This window comes from Leptosomus discolor, chromosome 4, assembly GCF_034619465.1.
Source record: "Leptosomus discolor isolate bLepDis1 chromosome 4, bLepDis1.hap2, whole genome shotgun sequence".
Classification (NCBI taxonomy): domain Eukaryota; kingdom Metazoa; phylum Chordata; class Aves; order Leptosomiformes; family Leptosomidae; genus Leptosomus; species Leptosomus discolor.
In genome coordinates, this window is record NC_141394.1 from 14,388,760 (window position 1) to 14,411,611 (window position 22,852).

At 41.7% G+C, this 22,852-nt stretch overlaps 1 protein-coding gene across 2 annotated transcripts; it reads right to left on the reverse strand.

The window, feature by feature from the left end:
• Positions 1-4,182: 4,182 nt before the first annotated feature.
• On the reverse strand, positions 4,183-16,274 carry SPARCL1 (SPARC like 1). Of its 2 annotated transcripts, XM_086464222.1 has the most exons (10): positions 16,221-16,274; positions 16,040-16,093; positions 11,853-13,025; positions 10,653-10,722; positions 9,885-10,003; positions 9,167-9,287; positions 8,226-8,362; positions 6,650-6,798; positions 5,573-5,721; positions 4,183-4,211 (listed from the first exon to the last, which is right to left on the reverse strand). In XM_086464222.1, the coding sequence occupies exons 1-10, from the start codon at positions 16,272-16,274 to the stop codon at positions 4,183-4,185; spliced, it is 2,055 nt and encodes a 684-aa protein (XP_086320348.1). The 2 variants fall into 2 exon arrangements, with proteins under 2 accessions (XP_086320348.1, XP_086320349.1); XM_086464223.1 differs by lacking the exon at positions 16,040-16,093 and having other exon boundaries at positions 9,885-10,005; positions 10,646-10,722.
• Positions 16,275-22,852: the final 6,578 nt, after the last annotated feature.

Consider the following 22,852-nt stretch of genomic DNA (forward strand, 5'->3'; position numbering starts at 1 on the left):
CTCTTTGCACAGAGGGATCCCGCTTAACTGAGCAATTTCATCAAATTTGGGAGGAAAGGTTTTGTGAGTTAACAGTTGGTGGAAACTGGACAGTGGTGGTGTTGTTTATTTGTGGTATTTAGGGTGTTCTGTCTGTCTTAAACTAACAAAATATAGCTAAACTTTTTTTCTGTTTTTAAACCTATATGTGTTGTCTTGAAAGCCCTACTCGCAGTGACTCAAAGAAGCCACATTTAACAGAGGAGGAGCAGCTCATGCTTACCTTGAGAGCTGAATGTCCTGCCTCACAGCAGGTGAGACCTAAATGGATGAGAGCAGGCCATTTCTGTTGACTTTATTGTTGCGAGGATTAGTGCATGTAGCTGATGAGCACGCTTGTACATACAGCTCTACATCCTGAGGACAGACTTGATCTACAGAGGACTGAGCAGTGGTTGTCCTGGATCAGAGGGAAGGATTGTCTGGTTGGGCATTATGTCTGTAGCAGCAGGTACTTTGGCTTAGAATGAGGGGAGAGGAAGTGCAGGTTGATGTTTCTCCTGGAATATCCTACGTGTTGTCAGGTTTCCATTAGGGTTGGAAGTTATCACTGCATTCTGGACTTTGGTATCCCTTAATGGACCTGTCTGAAAACATCTATCCCCATCTACTTTTCTTCTCACTTAACACTGACCTGCTGCTTTAGTTGAAATAGAGGGAAAGTCAGTAGGTCAGATAATTTTAATCCTGTTCATGTTGTGGTCTTTGAGTACTTAAAGGGGGCCTATAAGAAAGATGGGGGCAATCTTTTTAGCAGGGCCTGTTGTGATAGGACAAGGAGTAATGATTTGAAACTAAAAGAGGGCAAATTTAGACTATATACAAGGAAGAAATTTCTTACAATGAGGGTGGTGAAACACTGGAACAGATCACCCAGAGAGGTGGTGGATGCCCCATCCTTAGAAACATTCAAGGTCAGGTTGGACAGGGCTCTGAGCAACCTGATCTAGCTGAAGATGTCCCTGCTCACTGCAGGGGGGGTGAACTAGATGACCTTTAGGGATCCCTTCCAGCCCAAACTATTCTATGATTCTATGATAACCAGCTGCATGCAGTAGACAAGATTGTACCATGGTTTAAGTGTGAGCAATGAGTGCATTTGTGAGTGTACTCTCTATACGTGCAAATGCATGTGATATGTGTGTCTGTGTGTGTCTCAAAGGGTACCTGAGTCTTAGTAGGAATGTGATTTCACTGTTGATTCTCCCTTGTAGAGAGGGGAAAATACTTATGACTAAACAGATGTTTAATTTAGGTACATTAAAACTCAGTGGAAACAAGTCTACAGAAGGTCAATAAAATTATCACTAACTTTGTCTTGTCTACTTCACAAAATGAAAAAGTAATAAAAATTAAAATAGTTATTAGTTAAGCTAGAGTAGTAATGATACAGTTAAAGTCCTGTTGGGGAAACTAGTTTTCATTTATCATCTTTACTCTTAATGTTCTTATTTGTAGGTTAAATATTGGTGGTGCTTGCCCCCTCACAGACTACAAGAGCTCAGGTGAAAAATCTTTCCTCATACTGTGTCTGTAGTATCTATCTATGCATATGTTAGCACATGTTCCTTTTCTGTGTCTTGCAATGGAAAAGTGGAAGTGGCAGCATCACTGAGAATTTCATAACAGGTGGGATGCTGCTCTGCTCCTTATACATTAGGTGCTTCATATATCCATGGCTGTAATCATCTTGGTGATGATTACTTGCCCTGCAGAACTTGAACAGTTTAAAGGAAAATCTTTCCTGTTTTCCCTGATAAATTCAATTTCATTGTATCTTTTTCTAGTACTTCAAGTGCAGCAATGGTGAGTATTAGCCTCAGTGGAGAATAGTCAATCCCTTGTGAGTTGTCCTTGTGTGAACTATATTTTAGTGTTTTAAGGTGGCTGACTCTTGGCTATAGAAAGAGCAAATAAGCAATAGGCTGCAGTCAGGCAGGAAAAAATGCTGTCAAAATTACTTGTTCCCTGAGACATATGAAGTCCCAGAGAAAGGATCTTTTTCAAATGGAGTTAGCACAGACAATATGCTTTTGTACATGCAATCCAGGTTGATTTATATACACTTCTGTGATGTTACAGAATGTGAAGTGGGTGACAAGTCAGGCTTACAGGAGAAACTATCAGTGAATCTGGTTTTGGTGGGAAATAATCTTTTGTTTGTGTAAGAAGTTCCTGTGTTGGAAATAATCAGAGCTTGACTCATTGTTTCCCGGGGCATCAGACTGGAGTTGGACTAGAATTAGCAACCTTTGCTGGTTTAAGAGCAAATTAGTGAGGGGCAAGTGGACTTCCACTATTTGAGCTACCAAAACAGCATTTCTGAATCCCATTTTGTTTTCATTGGAAAGGTGACATGGTTCAGATGAAAGATGTTTTCTGATCTTCCTTTGTAGGAATAGCATTTGGGGCTTCTTGCTTACAGCAGAGCATGCTTGGAGTGTTTTTGGTGAAGTGCTTGGCTTAAAATCAAAAAGTCAATGGGATTCAGGAATAATCTCATTCTGTCCTGGGTTTTATGCCTATATTGTGCCTGTCTTCAGGCAATCAAAAGTTGGGAGATGGTGAAAGAAGTAATTAGCATTTCTTTCTTGGGAAAAATGGTAGCAGTAGTGGGAGGAAGGAAGAATGTACCTGCTAAGGAGAATAAGGATGTGTTGGAGCTGCGATACCCTCTGCTTGTTGTGGTGGTGGACCTCACCATGCTCATATAATTAGCCCATTACACAGTCTGTCAGCAGGAATTCTGTTGTGTGGCGTTACTACTATTACTGTTGTGTTTCGAGAGGTGAGGGAAGTGTATGAAAAAGAGCTGGTTTTTTAATGTATTTTAGGAATTATGGTTTAAGGACTGGCATAGGTGATCTATAGTCTAGTTCCTTCTCCTCCCTTGAGTCTAGTTCCTTCTCCTCCCTTGAGTCTAGTTCCTTCTCCTCCCTTGAGTCTAGTTCCTTCTCCTCCCTTGAGTCTAGTTCCTTCTCCTCCCTTGAGTCTAGTTCCTTCTCCTCCCTTGAGTCTAGTTCCTTCTCCTCCCTTGAGTCTAGTTCCTTCTCCTCCCTTGAGTCTAGTTCCTTCTCCTCCCTTGAGTCTAGTTCCTTCTCCTCCCTTGAGTCTAGTTCCTTCTCCTCCCTTGAGTCTAGTTCCTTCTCCTCCCTTGAGTCTAGTTCCTTCTCCTCCCTTGAGTCTAGTTCCTTCTCCTCCCTTGAGTCTAGTTCCTTCTCCTCCCTTGAGTCTAGTTCCTTCTCCTCCCTTGAGTCTAGTTCCTTCTCCTCCCTTGAGTCTAGTTCCTTCTCCTCCCTTGAGTCTAGTTCCTTCTCCTCCCTTGAGTCTAGTTCCTTCTCCTCCCTTGAGTCTAGTTCCTTCTCCTCCCTTGAGTCTAGTTCCTTCTCCTCCCTTGAGTCTAGTTCCTTCTCCTCCCTTGAGTCTAGTTCCTTCTCCTCCCTTGAGTCTAGTTCCTTCTCCTCCCTTGAGTCTAGTTCCTTCTCCTCCCTTGAGTCTAGTTCCTTCTCCTCCCTTGAGTCTAGTTCCTTCTCCTCCCTTGAGTCTAGTTCCTTCTCCTCCCTTGAGTCTAGTTCCTTCTCCTCCCTTGAGTCTAGTTCCTTCTCCTCCCTTGAGTCTAGTTCCTTCTCCTCCCTTGAGTCTAAAATGAAATTTCCATTGAACTGTTGCCTTGATACCTTTTCTTTGACAAAGTTCTGACAGAACTCATATATCTAGGTAGACTTTTATTGTATTTGAGGCTTCTATGCAGAATGTTAAACTGACAATACAGTAAATAAAGGAAACAAGTCCTATTTCAAGGTTATTTTCTTCAGTGTATGGTAAAATCCACATTCTCTAATTCTACTGAAGAGTTTTGTGAAAAGCTCAGTCATCAGGTTAGTACTATTTATTGGTTCAGAGAGCTCATGGATACATGAACAGTGAAAACACTGGTTGTTTAGCTATGAACCACTTGGAGTAGATACATTTTTCTGCAGTTAATGAACATAGAACTTTTCTGCACTTGCGTTAGTGCATTTAATGCAGTGAACTTTATGCCGCCTTTGTCTTGAAAACTATGAAGCTGTTAATTGCAGAAATAAACAGGATTCACATATTTCACCAGTTTTAGGGCAGCACTGGGATTCTGTTCAGCCAGGCTCAGAACAGGAGATTTTCATTTATGTCTTCTGCAACAAAGAAGAAAATGTTGTTAACATTTGATGCCAGAGAGACAGTTTTATGGTGTATCACTATCAAGAAAGTGAAATGCTAAAGTTTCAGAGGGCTAATGTAGGGGAATGCTATCCTGAACAAAAACCAAGTATGGTTGCTGCTATCATATTCAGGAACCATTCATTTAGATCCTTCTTGATAGGTCTCCTTGATCTGTTTGTGAGCCAAGAAGCCCTTCCACCCACCTCTTCACAAATGACTGACCCTAAAACCCCTCTTTGGGTGAACGATCATTGGCAGCAGTATGTGTGTATTATGATAACTCCTCACAGCTTACTTCCACATATGGTTTGTGACTGGTAAATTGTCATCAGAAGAGCTGAAAAAATTCTGGGAAGAGTGAAGGTTCTACATGTCTGACCTCTGACCAGAATCAGCCTTCACTTAGAATTAGGGAGTTGCTAGTAGGATTTTGAGCACGTTTCTTCAGTCTGCGTGTTTAGCCAAATGCCTTCTGTCACAACTGTTCTAGGGTTAACCTGTGCTGTTGCTACCCTTGCTTAATGGCTTTCAGTGTTCTTCAGCTGTCACTCAGGGCTAGATCAGAAGAAGGTGAATTGTGAAATGCCTATGTTGAATGTAGTCGTGTAAATCTGGAATTGCTATCATGGCAGTTTCTGTTTAGCTGCTGCTGCCAAATTCTAGAGACATCACCAGCACAGTAGTACCTAGCTTCTCGCTTTCCTAGAGAAGTCTCAGTATGGATTGAGCAGAACAAACGTATGCCTAGCCCATTTAGGATTCAGAAACTGTCCCTGCCTAAGCCTCCTGATGCATGCCGTCTGGTGGGCACTGTCTGAGCATGTGTTGCATTTGACAGGTTAGGTAAAATGCATGGTTTGGCCTGCAACTACAGTGTGATGACAGCATTTGTGTTGTATATAGTAATCTAGAGGTGAGCATAGTTACTTGATCAGTGAGAGTTTTTGGTTGTTTTCCCTACTTGGCTGGAAATCTTTAAATGCGTTTTCAATCAATATGCTTTGACTACTGATTTCAAAGTACAAGCCCACTTTGCCTTGAAAGACAGACATGCAGAACATGTAGCTTCAGACACCACACAAGAATGATTTGATATTTAGTACCAACTACCTCTCAAATTTTTCCTCATGGAAATAACTTTTTCGTATCTTTATAAAACAATTCAGAACCTTGCACCTTTTGCATTCCTGTCATTACTGTTCCATTTGCCTCTGTGCACAGTAGCCATGAGCTGCTGGCTACAATTTCTCTTTCCTGTATGTTGTCGTCCGAGAATGTGCATAGCCTTGATAGGAACATTTTGTTCTGTACATCTGCCTGGTTTTAGGTTTACCTTCCTTAATCCCAAAGCAGTGGCACCATTCCTTCAAAGCAATGAGTTTGTTTTGATCTCCATCGCACTCTTGGAAGAAACGGGTTATGCAGTGTTCCATAGGAACAAGGGAGGCTCTCAAAGGCGCGAGCTCAGAATGTGTCAATAATCTGAAAGAAAGAACAGGTATGTAGACCTATTTCATTAATAAATCATCAGGATCATCAAAGATCTAAGCTGCCAGAAGATGACAGCACTGGCTTTGACACAGATGCCCCAGTGGATGCTGTTGTGGTGCTTCTATAGTGAATCTGTCCCACATTATTATGATGATCTATAATACCTGATAAACGAAAATGTTTTAACTGCTGTTTGTTCACTAACATTTTTTTCTAGAACAAGTGTTACTGTGACTTCTGAACAACTTGTCAGTTGTGGAGCTTTGCCGTTAATCTTCAGGAGATCAAGCTTACAAAGCTGCTTAGCTGTGTCCTAAGACAGTAGATGTGATCACTGTGGGGTATTGAGGGCCTGCAGCCTTGAAACTTGGATCCCACCACTGAGTGTCATGACCAGAAGCCTGAAAACTGAGTCAGGTTCTCAGCAGCTAGGGGCTTCCTCTGAACTGTGACTCTGGTGCTGGCTTACCATATCTGTTGCTTAAACTGAGAGACTTCTGTATTGGTTGAAAGCAATGAGTACCTCACTAGTGAATTATTGCTGACAGGTCTCTGCCCCTTGTACTTAGTCTGTTGCTCTTAGCTTTGGCAACAACAGGATCTCATGAGCCTTGTTTTCTTCCAGGATCAGGGCATTAGTAGCTATTAAGACACTGTAGAGCTTAAGGTGTAATACATGATGATTATGAATGGCAAGAGGATAGCAGATTCTGACCTAAGACATGGCTCCAGCAGAACAATACAAGAAGTTCTGTGTAAGAGATTAATGCTTTCTTAGAAGGAAGGGGATACTGGCTTCTAACAGCTGAGGGACTGGTCCTGTATGTAGAGAATCCTTCAAGTGGTTTAGAAAAGTAAAACAGCCTGAGCTTAAACAACAAAATGGAACCGAACCCACAAAGATTTTTTTTTTTTTTACCTGTCAACAGGGTGCCGATCAAGCTGATGAAACTGCCAGTGCACAGGATACACATACATGTGATAATTTTTCTCAAAATCGTGCAGGAGCAGCTCAACTGCATGGTCACCAGCCACGAGGCGCTTGTCATTCTGGTAGATTTTTTTCACCTGAACACAACAGAGAAATTGATATTTTTTGCTTAGGGATGAAGACCTGTCCTGAAGAGAACAATCCAGCAAGGTGGTGGTTTGGAAAAATGAAACTTGATAAAATACCACTGGGGAAATGGGTTTTAGTGTTTGTGACCATACACAGCATGAAAAGCTTGCCTCAAGTAGTCCAGATGGTTTTCGTTGCTGTCCATATCAACTTTGCTAGTAACTAGAAAGGAAGTGAAATTCTTGTGGCCTAATCATCAAACTCAGCTAAACAGGGCAGTAGCCTTGGGTTGGTAGGAGATGAAATGAATTTTATCACAGTTTTTGATCTTCTGTCCTGAGGCAAGCAACTCAGCTTTTGGTGTCAAATAAGCAATCTCTGAAATCATTTAATTCCCACATTTAGTATGGGATGTTCCAGGTAGTTCATAGTCCCTCTTGGTAACTGTGTAAGTAGTCTTTGGTGTTGCCCAAGCTGTGACCTACTGCGTGGACCTCCTACTCCAGAGTTAGAGCAGCCTAGGTCTTGGTTTAACTTGAACTATTTTCTAACAGTTATGGCTTTTTAGGCACTCACGGCATCTGTATCTTCAAAACCAAACTACTGTCACCAATTCACTTGACACAAATCTTTCTCTAAAATAAAAGGCCCAATGGTAATAGATGCTTACTCCTTTTTTAAGCCAATGCAGTGTGATGCTGCAGGTCTGCTGGGTGGTAGAAAGCAGCTCTTTGCTCTTAAAACTGAGCATCAGACTTATGTAATTTTATAGCCTTGAATATCATGGTGTAGATGGACAGTGTATATGGCTGGATTAAAAAGTGCAAGTGATACCTTTAACTGTTGAGTCCATTTTCAGGTAAAAAAGTTAAATGGCACAATCCTTTCAACTCATGGGACTCCACAGGTGAGCTCTTGGCTAGCTCTTCCCTCTTATTCTGTCCTTCAATTAGTTATTCATACCCAAACCTTCCATCTTACGGCTGCTTAGTTTCCTCTAGTCCTTTGGAAAATGTCATTGACTGTGAATTGAGTCATCCTTATCTACGTATTAGTTGAACTTTCCAAGAGGTTTGTCACAAAGCACTTCCCTGAACAGATGGTGTTTTGTGTCTTCTCAAACAAACACTGTTCGTCTAGGTGTGCACTAATTCTGACCTTTCTGCCTCTTGTCTGTAGGCACTGGCTTCAGAGTAATACACTTGGCTTGCATTTGCTAGGAGAAAAGAGCAGAAATGTGTCTCAGCTTAAATGAGTGCAAGGAGATGTGTAAGTGTATTTTGCAACTTGTGAATCTGAGTCTAAATTGCTTTAACCAGAAAGGGAATGCTCATAGGAAATAGGAGAACTTGCAAGTTGTGAATCACTTTTTTTCACATTGTTAGTCCAGCTCTAACATGTAACTACATCGTCTTACTTGAAAAGGGTTGCTGACCTTACTTCTTTGCTTTTCAGTTAGAAATCCAGGAGTATCCTGATCACGTTCATAGTATTGCATAAGGATGTTTTTAAGCCAGTCTCTCATCCGGAGGGGAAACTGATCCACTTCATAATCAGTACAGTGGGGGATGTCTGTGCCAAACAGGAAAGCTTTTGTTAACAGATGATCTGTTAAGTCCCTGTTGGAGCATTTCTGACCCAAGTTAGATTTGATTCTCACTAGCAAACTTCCAGTTAAGCTTAAAATTGATGGAGCTGTTAATACATAAAATTGGGAATGCAACTAATGGGTTCAGTTCTAGATCTACGATTCTTTGGTGCACATGCTTAACCAGTTGTGCAAGCCACAACCTTTATATATCTGTGCAGCTTCTGAGCACAGTTGTGCAGTGAAACTGTAATCAGTAAGTTGCACGACAGCAGAGTTCTCAACAGCAAAGGAATATTCTGGCTGAGAGTGCACTTTCCTCCCAGGGTATGCAGCAGTTGAGGAGCTTGGAAATCAGTTCTGGCTTTTAGATCCAGACTTCTGTATTTGGCATCTGAGTAGTTTTTTGAGTTTTGTTTTTCTTTTTTGGACTTGACATTTTCATTTATTATCTGGCTGTAAATATTGGGGTTTTTCTGGTCAAGGTATTAAAAAAACCTCTTCAGACGCTGTAGCACTGGGAACATGAAAGACAGTGCAGGAGGAAGACAGAGTTGACAACTAATTGCTATAAGCACAGAAGGGATGCTTCAAGATTCAGATGCCTAATACCCTTAATTATAGAAAAAGTAACTTTTTAGACATATTAGGGGTTTTAAGGTCTTAATTAGCAGATAATTGATGTAGAAGGGGGAAAGCACAGGAAGAAAGCAGGTAACTTAGGCTGGTAGTTAAGGCTACTGGCTCTTTATACCCAGGTGAATTCTTCATAGAAAAACAAGCCTTACATTTGCAGGAGCCCATATAGTCTAGGTGCAGCTGGCGTCCCATTTTTGTCCCTTCAAGTTGACATTTGGTGCCAAAGAGTTGACATGTGCCATCATAAGTCTTGTTGTCTGTACCACAAACCTAGAGGAGGAATGAAAACCAAAACCACCCGCCACCACTGTGTTGAGAAAAATTGTGATCACTCATATAGGCATTACAATAATAAAAATATTGCTAACATATGGTGTAGCAGTTGTGAATACCCTCAGGGAATACATGTGATCAGAAGAATGGAAAGTTGTAGTTGTTATATGCCTACATAAGGATTAGTTGTCTGTACTTACACACCCAGTTTTGAGACACTTGAATTTATTTTTATGGGGTAGTAATATAGTTTCTGAGATGGTTATTACACTGGGTATGTACAAGTATTCAGTGTATGATCTAAACCAGCAAATGGATAAATAGAACTTATAGTGACAGGGAGGAGCTATGATCCCTGAAAGACTAAATGAAGCAAATCACTTTAGGTACTACATAGCTACATGTGTTCATACTATTCTCAAACTATAGTCAGTGAGTTTGGGTACTTTATACTTTTACAATTACTGTAATCACACAGACCCACTTGCATGCTTTTTATGGTAGAATTATTCTAAACAATAGCAAGGGAATGTGTTATCTTGTAAACATTTTAGATGGCTTTCCCCCATGCTGTGCACTGAATTAAATACTTACATGCTCATAGTCTTTGGTGGCAGGGCAAGCAGCAGGATCTTGGCAAATACAGCTGGGTTTCCCTTGTTTGTCTGCACTGCAGACTTTACCTCTCTTGCAGTGGAAGTTCCTACATGGGTCTAGTGATCATAGCAAGAAGGAGGGACCGTTAGAGGGGATGAGATGAAGGCAAGTGTTTGTCAGGTACTACTGACAGTCAAAGCAAAATACAGCCCAATATTCAATAAAAGTGCTTTTTGTAAGTTTGTTAAAATACAGCTGGATCTTGTATTGAATAAAGCAAGCTGAACTTTAAATGAGGATTTTTGTGAGACTTCTAGCAGTCCCAGGTTTGAGTTGGATGGGGAAATAAATTTCTCAGAAAAAAAACTATTTCTTCTATAATGACTGACATTCACTTCCAGTTTTCTTTGGTGAAACGTATCCCATCTGTCCTTGCTGAATCCAGCACTGGCACTTGTCCCACTCCTAATTGAATTCAAGCTACTGTTCTGAAACTGAATGACTTCAATGCAAGGTAATTCGCATCCTGTATAATTGACACAAAAATTTGTGCACTGTGTACAAATGTTTTTCACAAACAAATGAGTAAATCCAAGGGCGGATGGAAGGGATTCTGTGGGAACATAACTGCAATGCAGAATTATGCGCAAGCACAGTTCAGTCATGTGAAATCGTGTGCTGCCAAAGGCAGAAAAGAGATGCAGACCAGCAGATTTCCCAGCCACAGAGTTGGCAGTTACATGATGGTTTTGCTTTGTGGCTTACCCAGGAGAGCCTTCTCACTCCTGTTGCTTGCGCTTTCCATCTCACCATAGGAACTGCCTGTAGTCTTAACCTGTACAGCCACAGAGACATAAGCAGAAACTGTAGTAAATCTTGGGAAGAAAAAAATACTTGGACAGATTTTTTCAGGGACAAATTTAGAGCTGACTGAGGCAGTTTGTTCTGCTTGCAGCAGAAAGACGTTGCTATGCAAAATGCATGAGAAGTGCATAAAGACTCTGGTAGTATTTAGGCACTCTGTTATGTGATTAAAAAAAGGTAGGAGGTGGAGAGAGAGGAAGAGAAGCTCAGTAAGGCACCTGTATGTTCTGCAGTACTTGAGCATTGTAGTGCCTCAAGGTTGGCAGAATTGGTGCTTCTAGTCTTAGTTTGCTCTGGGGCCCTCCAGGTCAGTGAGCATAAACTCTCAATAGTGCCTGGGAGTAGCAGCACCATGAGCTGAGCTGCTGGGCCAGACACATGAAGCAGGAGGAGAAGGAAAGGATGTGTCTTCAGTTCTGACCCTTCTTTGGTGCTGTGGGGGAGTGCCTGCCCTCTTTCAAATAGATGCCTCCTACCATTTTTTTAATATTACAGATGGTTTTTTTAACAGCCATAGGAAAACTCACTCCTTTTGAAGAACACCCCTGATAGTCCACTGGTTATCTAATGGCTGACTGGGCTGTGGGAGATCTGGGTGCAACATCCTCCTTTGTCTGAAGGGACAAAGCCCACATCCTTCATCTTGTGTGAAAGTGCCCCAGCCACCAGGATGGTAATTTTTTCACGGACTCTAGCCCTGCCTTTCCAAGCTGTTCACTTTTGTGTGGTAGTGTTTAAAATCTTTGGGAGAGGGGAATGAACAGGCTTTCCTAGTTGGCTTGAAACTGCGTGCCAGCTCTTGTATCTGTGTATCTGTATTTATTTGTGTGTTGCATTACACAGCTCATCATGTGTATAGCTCTTACATGGGTGGTGCTCACTTCTTTTGTTACAATTCATCTAAATGTTATATGTGAAGTGACATAGCATGAAACAGATGAATAGTGAATAAAAGGGGAGATGAGACTTCTATATATTAAGAAATTATTACACCTGTTTTTCTCCAAAAGGCCCTTTCAATCATCAGGAATTTAAGTTTGGGACTGGTTGCCCCTGCCCTGCTTTTTCTAGTATTCCGACTTTATTTGAAAGAGAATTTACCTTATCTTCACTTTGCAATGAATTCATGCTCTGAACAGAGCTACTTATTTCCAGTTGTTGCTTGCTGTCAGAATTAAGTGGCTTATGATCGTAATCATCTTGTTCAGAGTGTATAAAGTCTTTAATCTTGACATTTTGGTCATCCTCAGTCTCTCTATGAACCACAGTGTCATCTTTGGTCATTCCTTCCCCTTCCTGCTCAGTACTGGTGCTCTTCTGGTCATTACTCTGGATTCTCTCCTCTTCCTCATAGGCTCCTTCTCTCCAGGTATTGCTGAGATCTTCCTCACCATCAACATCACCACTGTCGTGACCGTCGTCATTAACGTTACTGTCCTCTGTATCTTGTCTTTCCGCCCCCGTGTCATGTTCGCTCTGATAATTTACTTGAACATTGTCTTTCCTCTTTTGGCTTTGCCATTTGTCATCCTGATCTTTGTTATGGGTTTTTTGAGAGAAAGGGATTTCTTCTTTATAGGGTTTCTTCTGGCTGTTCTCCCTCTCTTTTTCTTCTAGGTCAAATTTCTCAGTGTGTCTCTTGGTTATCCGGATTGGTTGACTGGAATCTCTCATGATTTCATCGGACTGCATACTGTTTTCGTTTTGCTGTCTTTTATGTTGGTTACCTTGATTTGTATGGTGGCCTTTGTGCTTCATATCTCTGTAGTCAGTTTCGTCATCCCATTCCTTATCCTCCTCTTCCATACCTTCTTCTTCATCACTTTCACTGTTATTTTCGGATACGCCAACTGTATTCTTACTGTATTTCCATGTGTTACGCTCATGATCAAGACTAAGAATATCCACGGGATTTTCTGCGTTGCCCAGGACGTGTCGATTGGCCGTATTGCTGTGTTTCTCAAGCCTGCTGAACTGGTAATGCTCAGAGCTGGACTGTTCTCTGTCACTGCTTCCAGAGTCACTGTCCTGGTTATCAGAAGCCAAACCTGTTTTATTGTGCAGTGCAAGGAAATTGATGCTTTTTAGGCTGTTTTTCACTTGATGCTCACTACCCATTCTTCCTTGTTTTCTAGTGGTCTGGGGCTCATCGCTGTGTTCAGCATCTGGTACCGATACCTCTGGTTTTAGGTTTTTGTGACTGGGCAGCGAATCACCCTTGTCTACATACCCTGCATTCTCTTCCTTTGGGTCTTCAGGAAGAATATCTTCAGTCTTAAAAAAAAAAAAAAAAAAAAAGAGTAGATTAATAAATTTTAGAATTTATTTTAAGTCAATGCAATGTTATTTTTGCCTTGTATTGCAAAACGTGACACTGACTGTTTTCTTTGTAAATGCTCTTCAGCTAGGCCAGAGCACGAAATTCACAGCTGATGTAATTTCCATTTCTCAGCAAACTTGTTTATCTCTCCCTTCTTTTATTGCTGGAGTTTCTGAAGAAGTCTATGCAACTCTGTTAAAGATCTCATAGGAGATAGTTGCATATGGGTGTATGAAATCTCAAAATGCTGAATTAGTAATTTAGTGCCATAGCTTCAGGAGCTCGTAGGCTGCAGTGGTTATAACTTACCTCAGAGAAGGGAGTGTGATACTTATCTTGCTACACAAATAGATGGGAGGCCTGGGAAAATGGGGAGGAGGAGGAGAGAGAGCACTTTTCACAGGGTGTTTTAGTATTAATTCCTGAGGAGTGGACTGCATCTTAACTGTGTCATAATCAACATATTCATCTACTTTGAGTCTGATGCATTATTGCTTCCTAGCTGAATTCATTAGGAACTGTTGCATTTGGTGGCAACTACTGTATCGTAAGCTCACTGGCAGGAGTCATAGGTGTTTGCTGAGCGGCCTTCTTTTTTTTTTTTTTTTTTTTGCATGCTGTCAAATCAGTAATTTCAGTGGAAGAGGTTCAAATGCTGAAGGTGAATGGAGGTACTAAATTGACTGTTAGCTCTTAGTGCAGGAATTGCCTTTCAGCATCACAGCAACTTCTGGGTGAGTACAGACACCTCCAGTAACACCAACATCTGATGTGTTTCTGAACAACACCTATGGGTGATCAGTGTTGCTTATTGCAATATAGCACCTGATTCTGATTTTCCTTAAAGCTTTTGGAGGGTTTATTTAGGAAGGTGAGACCTTCTCAGTGCCCAGGTTGCTGGAGTATCACTTCCTTTATGGTGGTCAGAGTCATCAGTGTTTGGAAACAAACGCTCCACTAACAAATATTTATACAAATGAAAAAACAGTTGTAGGATTAGAAATACTAATTTGGCTCTTGGCTGATCAGCTATATCTTATTTCCTAATGTCAAACTGGTATCTGAATGTTTTACAAGTTTGTCTTTTGCCTGGTGTACTTGCTGATGCAGGAAAAGTACTAGGCAAGACATTCACTATGTTGTTTCCAACTCTTTTTCAGGGAAAGATTGTATGTTTGCTCACATCTCAAAGATTGACTGAAGAGCTTTTCCAGATTAAATGCGCATTTCTTGAAGACCTTATAAAAAGTGATCTATGGGTTAGCAAGCATCTCAAGCTGATATGAAAACATTTGAAAACTAAATTTCAAAACCAGGGGGTTTTAACATGTGTTTTTGGGCACTGCTGTGTACAGAATCACAGAATGGTAGGGGTTGGGAGGGACCTCTGGAGATCATCTGGTCCAACTCCCCTGCCAAAGCAGGTCAGCCTAGAGCAGGTCGTGCAGGAACTTGTCCAGATAGGTTTTGAATACCTCCAGAGAAGGAGACTCCACAACCTCCTTGGGCAGCCTGTTCCAGTGCTCTGCCACCCTCAGAGTAAAGAAGTTCCTCTTCAGGTTCAAGCGGAACTTCCTGTGTTCCAGCTTGTGCCCATTGTCCCTTGTCCTGTACAACATATTATATGGCATTAAGTTTAAGTAAAAAGCAGTCTTCTGTGAAGGGCTTCCAGTTCTGTAGAGTTAGAAAATACAAAGCCAAACAGTCATCAATGTCGTCTATTATGGATGCCTGTATTGGAAGCACTAGTTCAAGAAAGATGTGGCTCCTGTCTTGACAAGAAGCCTCATTATGTGGCACAACATCAATGTAGAGATGTGCTGGATATGGCTTTCAACTGCTGCTTTTTTCTTATACCTTTGTTGCCAGGATAAAACAAACTTTTAGAACTTGGTTGTTTGTGAAGTGTGGGTCTCTTAATGTGATGGCAAATTGCAGTCAAGGTAGCTGTGATTATCTACTGTTAGTGGACAACTGGCCTGTGACAGATGTTCACTTGGAACTGATGATTTCTCAGATATTGCAATGCTTTGTTTTGATGCAAGTATCTTCTGCATCAGTTGTTTTGGGAGACAGCTGTAGGCTGCAAACTAGCGTTCATACCATCGTTTGTTCTGATAGATACTTCATTAGGAAAAAAATTTTTGCTTTTCATAATGCAGAGCAACATCTGGATTGGCATGAAATGTAGCTGGAAAGCTGCAGAGAGTGGGTTACAATTCATAATTGAAAGAAAACGTTAGCATAAGAGTTGGGATTTTGCATTTCTTACTACAGAGCATGCTCTGCATTTAGTTGTTCCAAAACATTCATTGGCTTGGAGCCGAGGTCCATTGTGTCTGACCCACAAATGCTCACCAGAGTGGTGCAAGAAAAAGGAATTTTAATTTGAGTCAGCCATGAATGCAAAATTGAGAGCGTGCATATGTGGCATAGGGCTGCTGAAGTCACCTGCTCATTACCGTCAGGGCTGTGTATCTGGCTTGTCAGCCCCAGTGTACTTTTCTAAGATGAGCTATGTCTAATGCTCTGTATTGTGAATAATGAAACATGGTGGCTAAAATTGTTACATGTTTGAGACTGCATACGATCACTTGGTGTGACAAATTGAGGATTGCATCCTCCTTGTTTACTGGAGCAGCGATAACCACAAGTTTGACTGTCAGTGGAGTTCATTGTATGAATATGGGTGTAATGATTATATGCGGGGGATCCATTTAAGGTAGTCTTTTCAAATAAGTGGAAGTTCTATTGTGAGCTTTAGATTTTGTCCTGTTCTGTTTCTAGCTATGTAGTATGTGAAGCATGAGATGCTTGGTATTAATTCTTTGGTGAGGAAGGCCTGCAGATTTTTTTTTTAACCTGAATCAATTTGCCAGACACTACATACATGCTAATGTGTTTTATATATCTCAGATGAATAATATAGGTTGCCTTTTAACATTTAAAGAACAAGAAGAATAAGTACCTTTTCTGGAGATTTCTGTCCATGGGTTCCAAGTTTGTAGTTTACGGGATGGGTCTAGAATAGACAAAGATATTCAATATCTACGAGTAAATAAAAATCTTGTGTAGGTCAAGCTGGTAACATAGAGTATTCACAGATTGGAAATTAAGTGCCCAGTAATAATAGCATGATGAGGACTTACTGGAATAGCAAAAGCTGATCCTACAAGACAAATGAAGAGAGCTACAGCCTTCATGCTTTTCAGATCTTGCAGAGGACAAGAGTTAATGGTACAGTGGTAGGGTTTAGAGGTTTCCTTTCTGCAAGCAACATGAAAAGAAATAAAGTTAGGATTTGGGTTTAATGGCTAGAAATGACTGATGGAAGCAACGTAATGGTTGCTGTAACTTGCTTAGTCTGAAGACTCACAAAATTTCCACACAGTCTCCAGTTGTATGTAAACTCAGGTGTTAGACCAGCTTATCTAGAGGACACTTTGGTCTTAGTTCTTTTACAGGACTTGAGCTATGTGCTGTGTTCACAAACTCTGGTGGTGTTACTGAAAGGCAGAGTTATGAATGTACATAGGTTCAGCCCTGTAAGTCTTTATCGACTCTTCTGAGATACCACCTTATGAAAAAATGTCCCTTTTTATTTAGTTCTGAGGCAGTGCCTGTTTGTGGCATCTGTATGGCCAAGGAGTCTCCTGGCTGCTCTCCTTTGTGGCTGTAGTAGGAAGTGGTGAAGTTCTGCTCAGCAGGTCTCAAAGCCCAGATTGCTGTCCGGCCCGCTTGATGGAGGGGTGCAGTCCTGCTTTGGAAGCAGCAAACCTAACTCTGCTGTGCAGTAGTGTGCGAGACAGATGGCTGGAAGAATATGCAATGCATCAGGAATTTCTTCACTCATGAGTGAAAGACGGGCAACTCATTTTTACCTCTGATGTCACCAGCATATTTTCTCATTTTTGCAGTGCACATGAACCGGAAGTTTCTATGGCTGTAGCTGTATCACTGGGAAAAGCAAAAATAAACAAGTCATATTGTTTCTGTTTCCCCCTCTTTTTTTTTCTTCTGTATTTTTCTTACTCATTTTAGTTTCCTCCTGTTCTTTTTTCCTGTATTCATATGGAACCAGTAGGATTTTCACTCTGCTTCTGCTGTCATTCTACTGGCTGTTCTTCCTTGAAGACTGCCTTCTAGGTCTTCACCCCTCCTTGCCCTTTAAAATATTTTTGCTTTCCACTCAACGTATGTCCATTTTCATTGCTTTCCCCTTTCCTAATGAAACATGTATTGCTGTGTCGTTAGTTGAAGAACATCTTTTGCTGGTTGAACTCCCTGGCATACGAAGAAACTGGCAGTGGTTTCAGCCAGTTAGATTGACTGTATTCAATCACATGAGGCTCAATGTATGGTTTTAAAATGTTCACCCAGATGGTTTTTCTTGGGGACAAACCTAAAACCCCAGAAGGAGAATTCCAGGGGAGCTTGTGTTTATGGGAACCAGAATGGTGAAGCAAGAAGTACGGACTTTGAGCATTACATTGATTTTTGGTGTAGAAGATTGCAAAAACATTCTGGCTAGTGCTGTGCTCAGATCTGAAGCGTACACCTTGGAAGATCCCTGTGTTTTACGTTAGATAATGTCAATATCTTTTAGTTAATGAATAGCAAAATAATTCATTAGTGTGGCATATCTAGTATGCAAACTATTTTTCTTGCAGTTAACTGCTTTAGTCCCCACATTATCTCTTATGTAATTATCTATTATCTCTTTGGCGTCCAAAATTAGTTAAGATGTTTTCAGAGGGAAAGACAGAATACAACAAAAGCTATTAATGAGCACATGCAAAATGCCTCACTGGACTGTGTATGGGCAGTCACTTCAGATCAAGACAAATTTTGTTAGACTGAGGTCATACAGGCGACTTGCCAGAAGTGCAGGGGCATAATCCACCTTCTTGTATAGCCCTAAAAACCCTATACTGTGCTTTTGAAGGCCTGGCAAGTAACTGAGGAAAGAAGTATTTTAATTAGGTAGTCTTGATTTCTGTTTCTCTCTGTTCCTGGTGAGCAACACAACTCTGGGCATGTCACTTAACTGAGTTTCTTTTTCCAAAAATCTGATTTGTCATATTTGTTTTGGTAAACTGGTTTGAGAGCTATAAATGAAAAGCTCTGCATGTTGTATTTTATTTGTAATTACACTTTTCGAATGTGGCTCTGTCACTGGCTGTAAAACTTGCCTTTGACACCTTTGTCCAAATAATGAAGAAGTGGTTGGAATAAGTCTGAGTTAAGGTAGCAGGACAGGGCTCTTGTATTTTTCTCTTAGTAACTAGCCCACAGTAGCCCATAGGAAGCTTAAGTCTTTAACAATTGGGGAAGTCTGACGATCTTGAATGGAGTATAAGAACACAGTCTAGTTGAGTATCTTTTTTTTTTTTCTACTCACGATAGTCCAAATGAGTTGCAAGGATTTATAATATTTCCTCAAGTAGGATAATCTGCCCCAAACATTAAGTAGCATTTCAAAATACACTGTTAAACTGTAATGCATGTGCGAGTATTGCTAGTGTTAATTCCTGGGTTTTGCCTTTTCGAATATGGCAGAAATACCATTCCTGTGCAGTTAAGTGTGTCCTCCCACTGTTTTCAGAGCAAGGAGTTTTGGCATTTAGATGGTGCCTTGTAGCTCTAAGTTAACTGTGTAATTCTGTCTCCTTCCTGTGATACCAGTCCCATTGTGCAGCCAGTACAGGGAGCTGTTTGTGACTGGTGGCTGGAAACTGCTGGAAAGTTCAATAGCCATAGTCATGACGATTTTTATCAGTGCTGACGATACTCATGAAGGGAGGGTAGTAGGGGAAGTTGGGATGACTGTTATAAAAGCTGCAAAGTCAATCACAACAGCCACTTCAACAGGAAGAAAAAATTCTTTGTACACTGTATTGTGGTCCCTTCCATCCTCCAGGAGTGAAAGGAGTGTTTCTGCTGACGTCACTCCATGTTTGGTTAGGCTGCAGGAGCCTGGTTGTGCAATATGCCAAGACCCTTTGCCAGAATCCAGGAGAACTTTTTAGCTTGCTACACGTAATCCATGTGAAGGGTTTTAGATGGTTTGCTGGAGCAGGAGCCAATGGATTTGCAGCTTGAAGAGTAAAGCTCTTAATGAAGGGAAAAAAACACTTCCTGCAAGCCTACAGCCCTTTTTGCTGCAAAGGTTGTGGCCCATGGCAATGGGATTTTTGTACTTGCTCATTTAGTCTTTCAGTGTTAGAAAGGAAAAGTGATTTTTGCTGAAGTAATAGAATAGCCAGCCTGAGCAGGTGCAGGGATGAGAAAGCTCTTGTGGGTTGTATGGCAATTAAGATGGTGGTGATGGAAGAAATTAAGCATTAGCTAATTGTCATATGATGCAAGGATCTGCAATGTGACATTCACTTTTTTACACTGAAATCTAAATGTGATGACACCTTGTTCTTGCTCTGATTTCCCAATCTGTCCTACAGAACAGGATTTCTAAGAAGTAGTTTTTGTAACATGTAAGATTAATAGAACTGTCAGTAAAGACAAGAAGCTACTTTAAAAGCAAGCAGACATCTCCCTGGAGAAATGCAGTCACTACATTCTGCAGGAAAATCTGTAGGAAAACTTAGCCAAAAGATGAACATGAAATTTCTTGAATGTGATTTTTTTTTTTTTTTCTTTTTTTCTTTTACCAGGAAATGAAGAATTTAACAATACTTCAGTTTGGAGTATTGAGAAAGCAACACTAGCTAGGTGTATTGGGTTTGCATGGCAAGGTTTTGGTAGTGGGAGGGCTACAGGTGCTCGAAGCTTCTTATGTCTGATAGAGTCAATGCCAGCCAGCTCCAAGAGGGACCTGCCACTGGCCAAGGCTGAGCCCATCAACAGTGGTAGCACCTTTGTGATAACTTATTTAAGAAGGGGGGGAAAAAAACCTGCACAGCAGCAACTGCAGCAGAAGAGAGGAGTGAGAATATGTGAGAGAAAACTCTGCAGACACCAAGGTCAGTGAAGAGGGAGGGGGAGGAGGGGCTCCATGTGCCAGAGCAGGGGTTCCCCTTGCAGCCTGTGGTGAAGACCATCGTGAGGTAGACAGTCCCCCTGCAGCCCATGGAGATTCACAGTGGAGCAGAAATCTGCCTGCAGGCCATGCAGGGCCCCATGCAAGGCCCCATGCTGAAGCAGGTGTGTGCACCCATAGGAGGCTGTGACCCTGTGGGAAGTCTGTGCTGGAGCAGATTTATGGCACGACCTGTGGACCTGTGGAGTGAGAGGAACCCACGCTGGAGCAGGTTTGCTGTTGGGACTTGTGACCCTGTGGAGGACCCACGCTGGAGCAGTCTGTTCCTGAAGGACTGCACCCTGTGGAAGGGACGTGTGCTGGAGCAGTTTGTGAAATGCTGCAGCCCTGTGGGGAGGACTCCTGTTGGAGAACTTCATAGAGGACTGTCTCCCAGGAGAGGGACCCCACACTGAAGCAGGGGAAGAGTGTGAGGAGTCCTCCCCGTGAGGAGGAAGGAGCAGCAAAGACAATGTGTGATGAGCTGACTGTAAACCCCATCCCCTGTCCCCCTGTGCTGCTGAGAGGGGAGGAGGTACAGAAAATTTGGAGTAAAAAGTTAAGTCTGGGAAGAAGGGAGGGGTGGGAGGAAAGTGTTTTAAAGACTTCGTTGGGTTTCTCATTATCCTACTCTGAGTTGTTTGGTAATAAATTAAACTAATTTTCCCAAGTTGAGTCTATTTTGCCTGGGATGGTAATTGCTGGGTGATCTCCCTGTGCTTATCTCAACCCATGAGCCTTTCATTATATTTTCTCTCCCCTGTCCAGCTGAGGAGGGGAGTGATAGAGTGGGTTTGGGCACCTGGTGTCCAGGGTCAACCCACCACACTAGGCCCTCCACTCCTTTTTCAGGCTTGGAAAGTAGAATATGATTTGCCTGAAACTTGGAGGAGGCAAAAGCTCTGAGCTGTTTATTCTGTTGCAGCGGGTTCCCAGCAGGATACATGTAGCTCAGCTTAAAATGGAAAAAAAAAAAAAAAAAAAGTATTTTTCTTGATGTGGATGTGGTAATTGCTCTGAGTAAACAACCTCTGAATGATGCTTTTTCAGAGGATGGTGCACACCATCTGACCTGAGATGGAGCTAAGGGTGCTTTGATGCACTTGGTTTTTTGAACACAGATGCAGCGGGCCATGGTTAGACAGCTCCAAGGTAGGATCCTGCAGCTGCTGCACGGTGAAGTACATCCAGCTTGAGAGCACCTCTGCCAGGACTTGAACAGCGTTGCTTTATGAAGGGGAGTTGCCTCTGAGTATGGGCTGCATGCAAGAGCCCTGTATTGTCATCTCTATGCGTATCTGAGGGCCTGCTGAGCATGGCAAGCATCAGTCCCAGTCTGTGATCAGGCTTATAGAAGCTTATGATGGAGTAACTGAGAACTCCGATACATTAGTAGGTTTTAAAAGAGGGTGTGCTTATCCATCTACTTGGCTTGCTGAACTTTTGAACAGTAACGCTTTCCCCTCCAGTAAGGAGAGGTGGAAAAATGGATCACAACTTAAATGTCAGTTTATCCTTAAGATAACAGCATAAAAAAAGGTGCTATTTAAAGGTTCATGATTGTTTGTCTGTTTAGAAACCCAAAGGTTATAACTAAATGGTTCAAGTTGTAGCTGAGATGACTGCTCGTGTCCTTCAGCCCTTCAGTTGTGGAGATTACTGCTCAGGAGTTATTTCACCCCTCATGATTCTGCAATTGCTGGCATCTTTGCTGAAACTCAAGGAATGCACTCTTGGGGATCAAAGAGACTACTTGTGAGCTTGTCCCTGACACAAAGGCTGCATATGGGCTGCCATTCTAATAGTTTGTCAGCAGTCACTTGAAATATTGATCAATTACATTATTTTTGTCTAGACGGCTTGAAGTAATGGCGTCCGGCATGCCCGCTGGCCTTGCCTGGCCTTCTCAGCTATGCCGTACCACATGCAATTTGTACACCAGTCCAGTTCGCTCACCCAGGAATTTCACTGGGGTTCACTGTTTCTCATTGCTCATAGCAGGAAGTCTCCATCTTCAATAGAAAATCAGAGAGAATTTCAAGAATAGATGAGATGCCAAGTGCTGTCTTTCCTGCTGTCTCTCTATTTTGTTTCTGGTTCAGCATTGTTGTCAGCCACTGAAATAGCAAACCTCATGCGGCTGTGACCCATCAGGTTCTCTTGCTTTTTGAAATGCTACTCAGAAGTGATTAACTTACAAAGGCTGTGGCTGAAGGTGACACATACCTCATGTTTAACAAAAGAAATCATGCAGACTGACCCACTTTCAGCTCTAGCACTGGCAGAGAACTCTGCATAGGCTTTTGTCATTAGACCTAACTCTAGAAGATGAAGTTACCCAATCCCCTGCCATCGCTAATGAGCGTGGATGTTGGCTGGCATTTAGAAGAGATCTGGAAGACGATAGGCCAACTTTGGAACTCAGTTTCTCATTGTGTAGAATGGGCATGAATGCTCATTTCATGCAGGTGAGACCTGGGTGATAAGCTTTTGTAAACCCTTGAGGCAGGTGAAAGTTTTAAGACACTGATTTTCATGATTATTACAATGAGAGAGAAGTTTCAGAATTAAGCTTTCATTCATATATCCCCAAAGTATTGTTGAGAAACCATGTAATGTGATGATTTTTTTTTTTAAAATCATTCCATTGAAACTTTTTTGGACTGCAATAAAATTGAATGTCTTGTAATTATTGTAAAAGGTCTCTGCTTGGTGCTGTCAAGCTTGTTAGCAAGAAATGCTGAT

Coding starts and splice junctions, on each gene's coding strand:
- SPARCL1 (XM_086464222.1), bottom strand. CDS start 16,274: ATGAAGGCTGTAGCTCTCTTCATTTGTCTTGTAGGATCAGCTTTTGCT. Junction 8,363..9,166: donor CTATATGGGCTCCTGCAAAT/GTAAGGCTTGTT, acceptor TGTTTGGCACAG/ACATCCCCCACTGTACTGAT. Junction 4,212..5,572: donor CTGCTTTGGGATTAAGGAAG/GTAAACCTAAAA, acceptor TCTTTGTTGCAG/AAGACATAAATGAAAATCTC.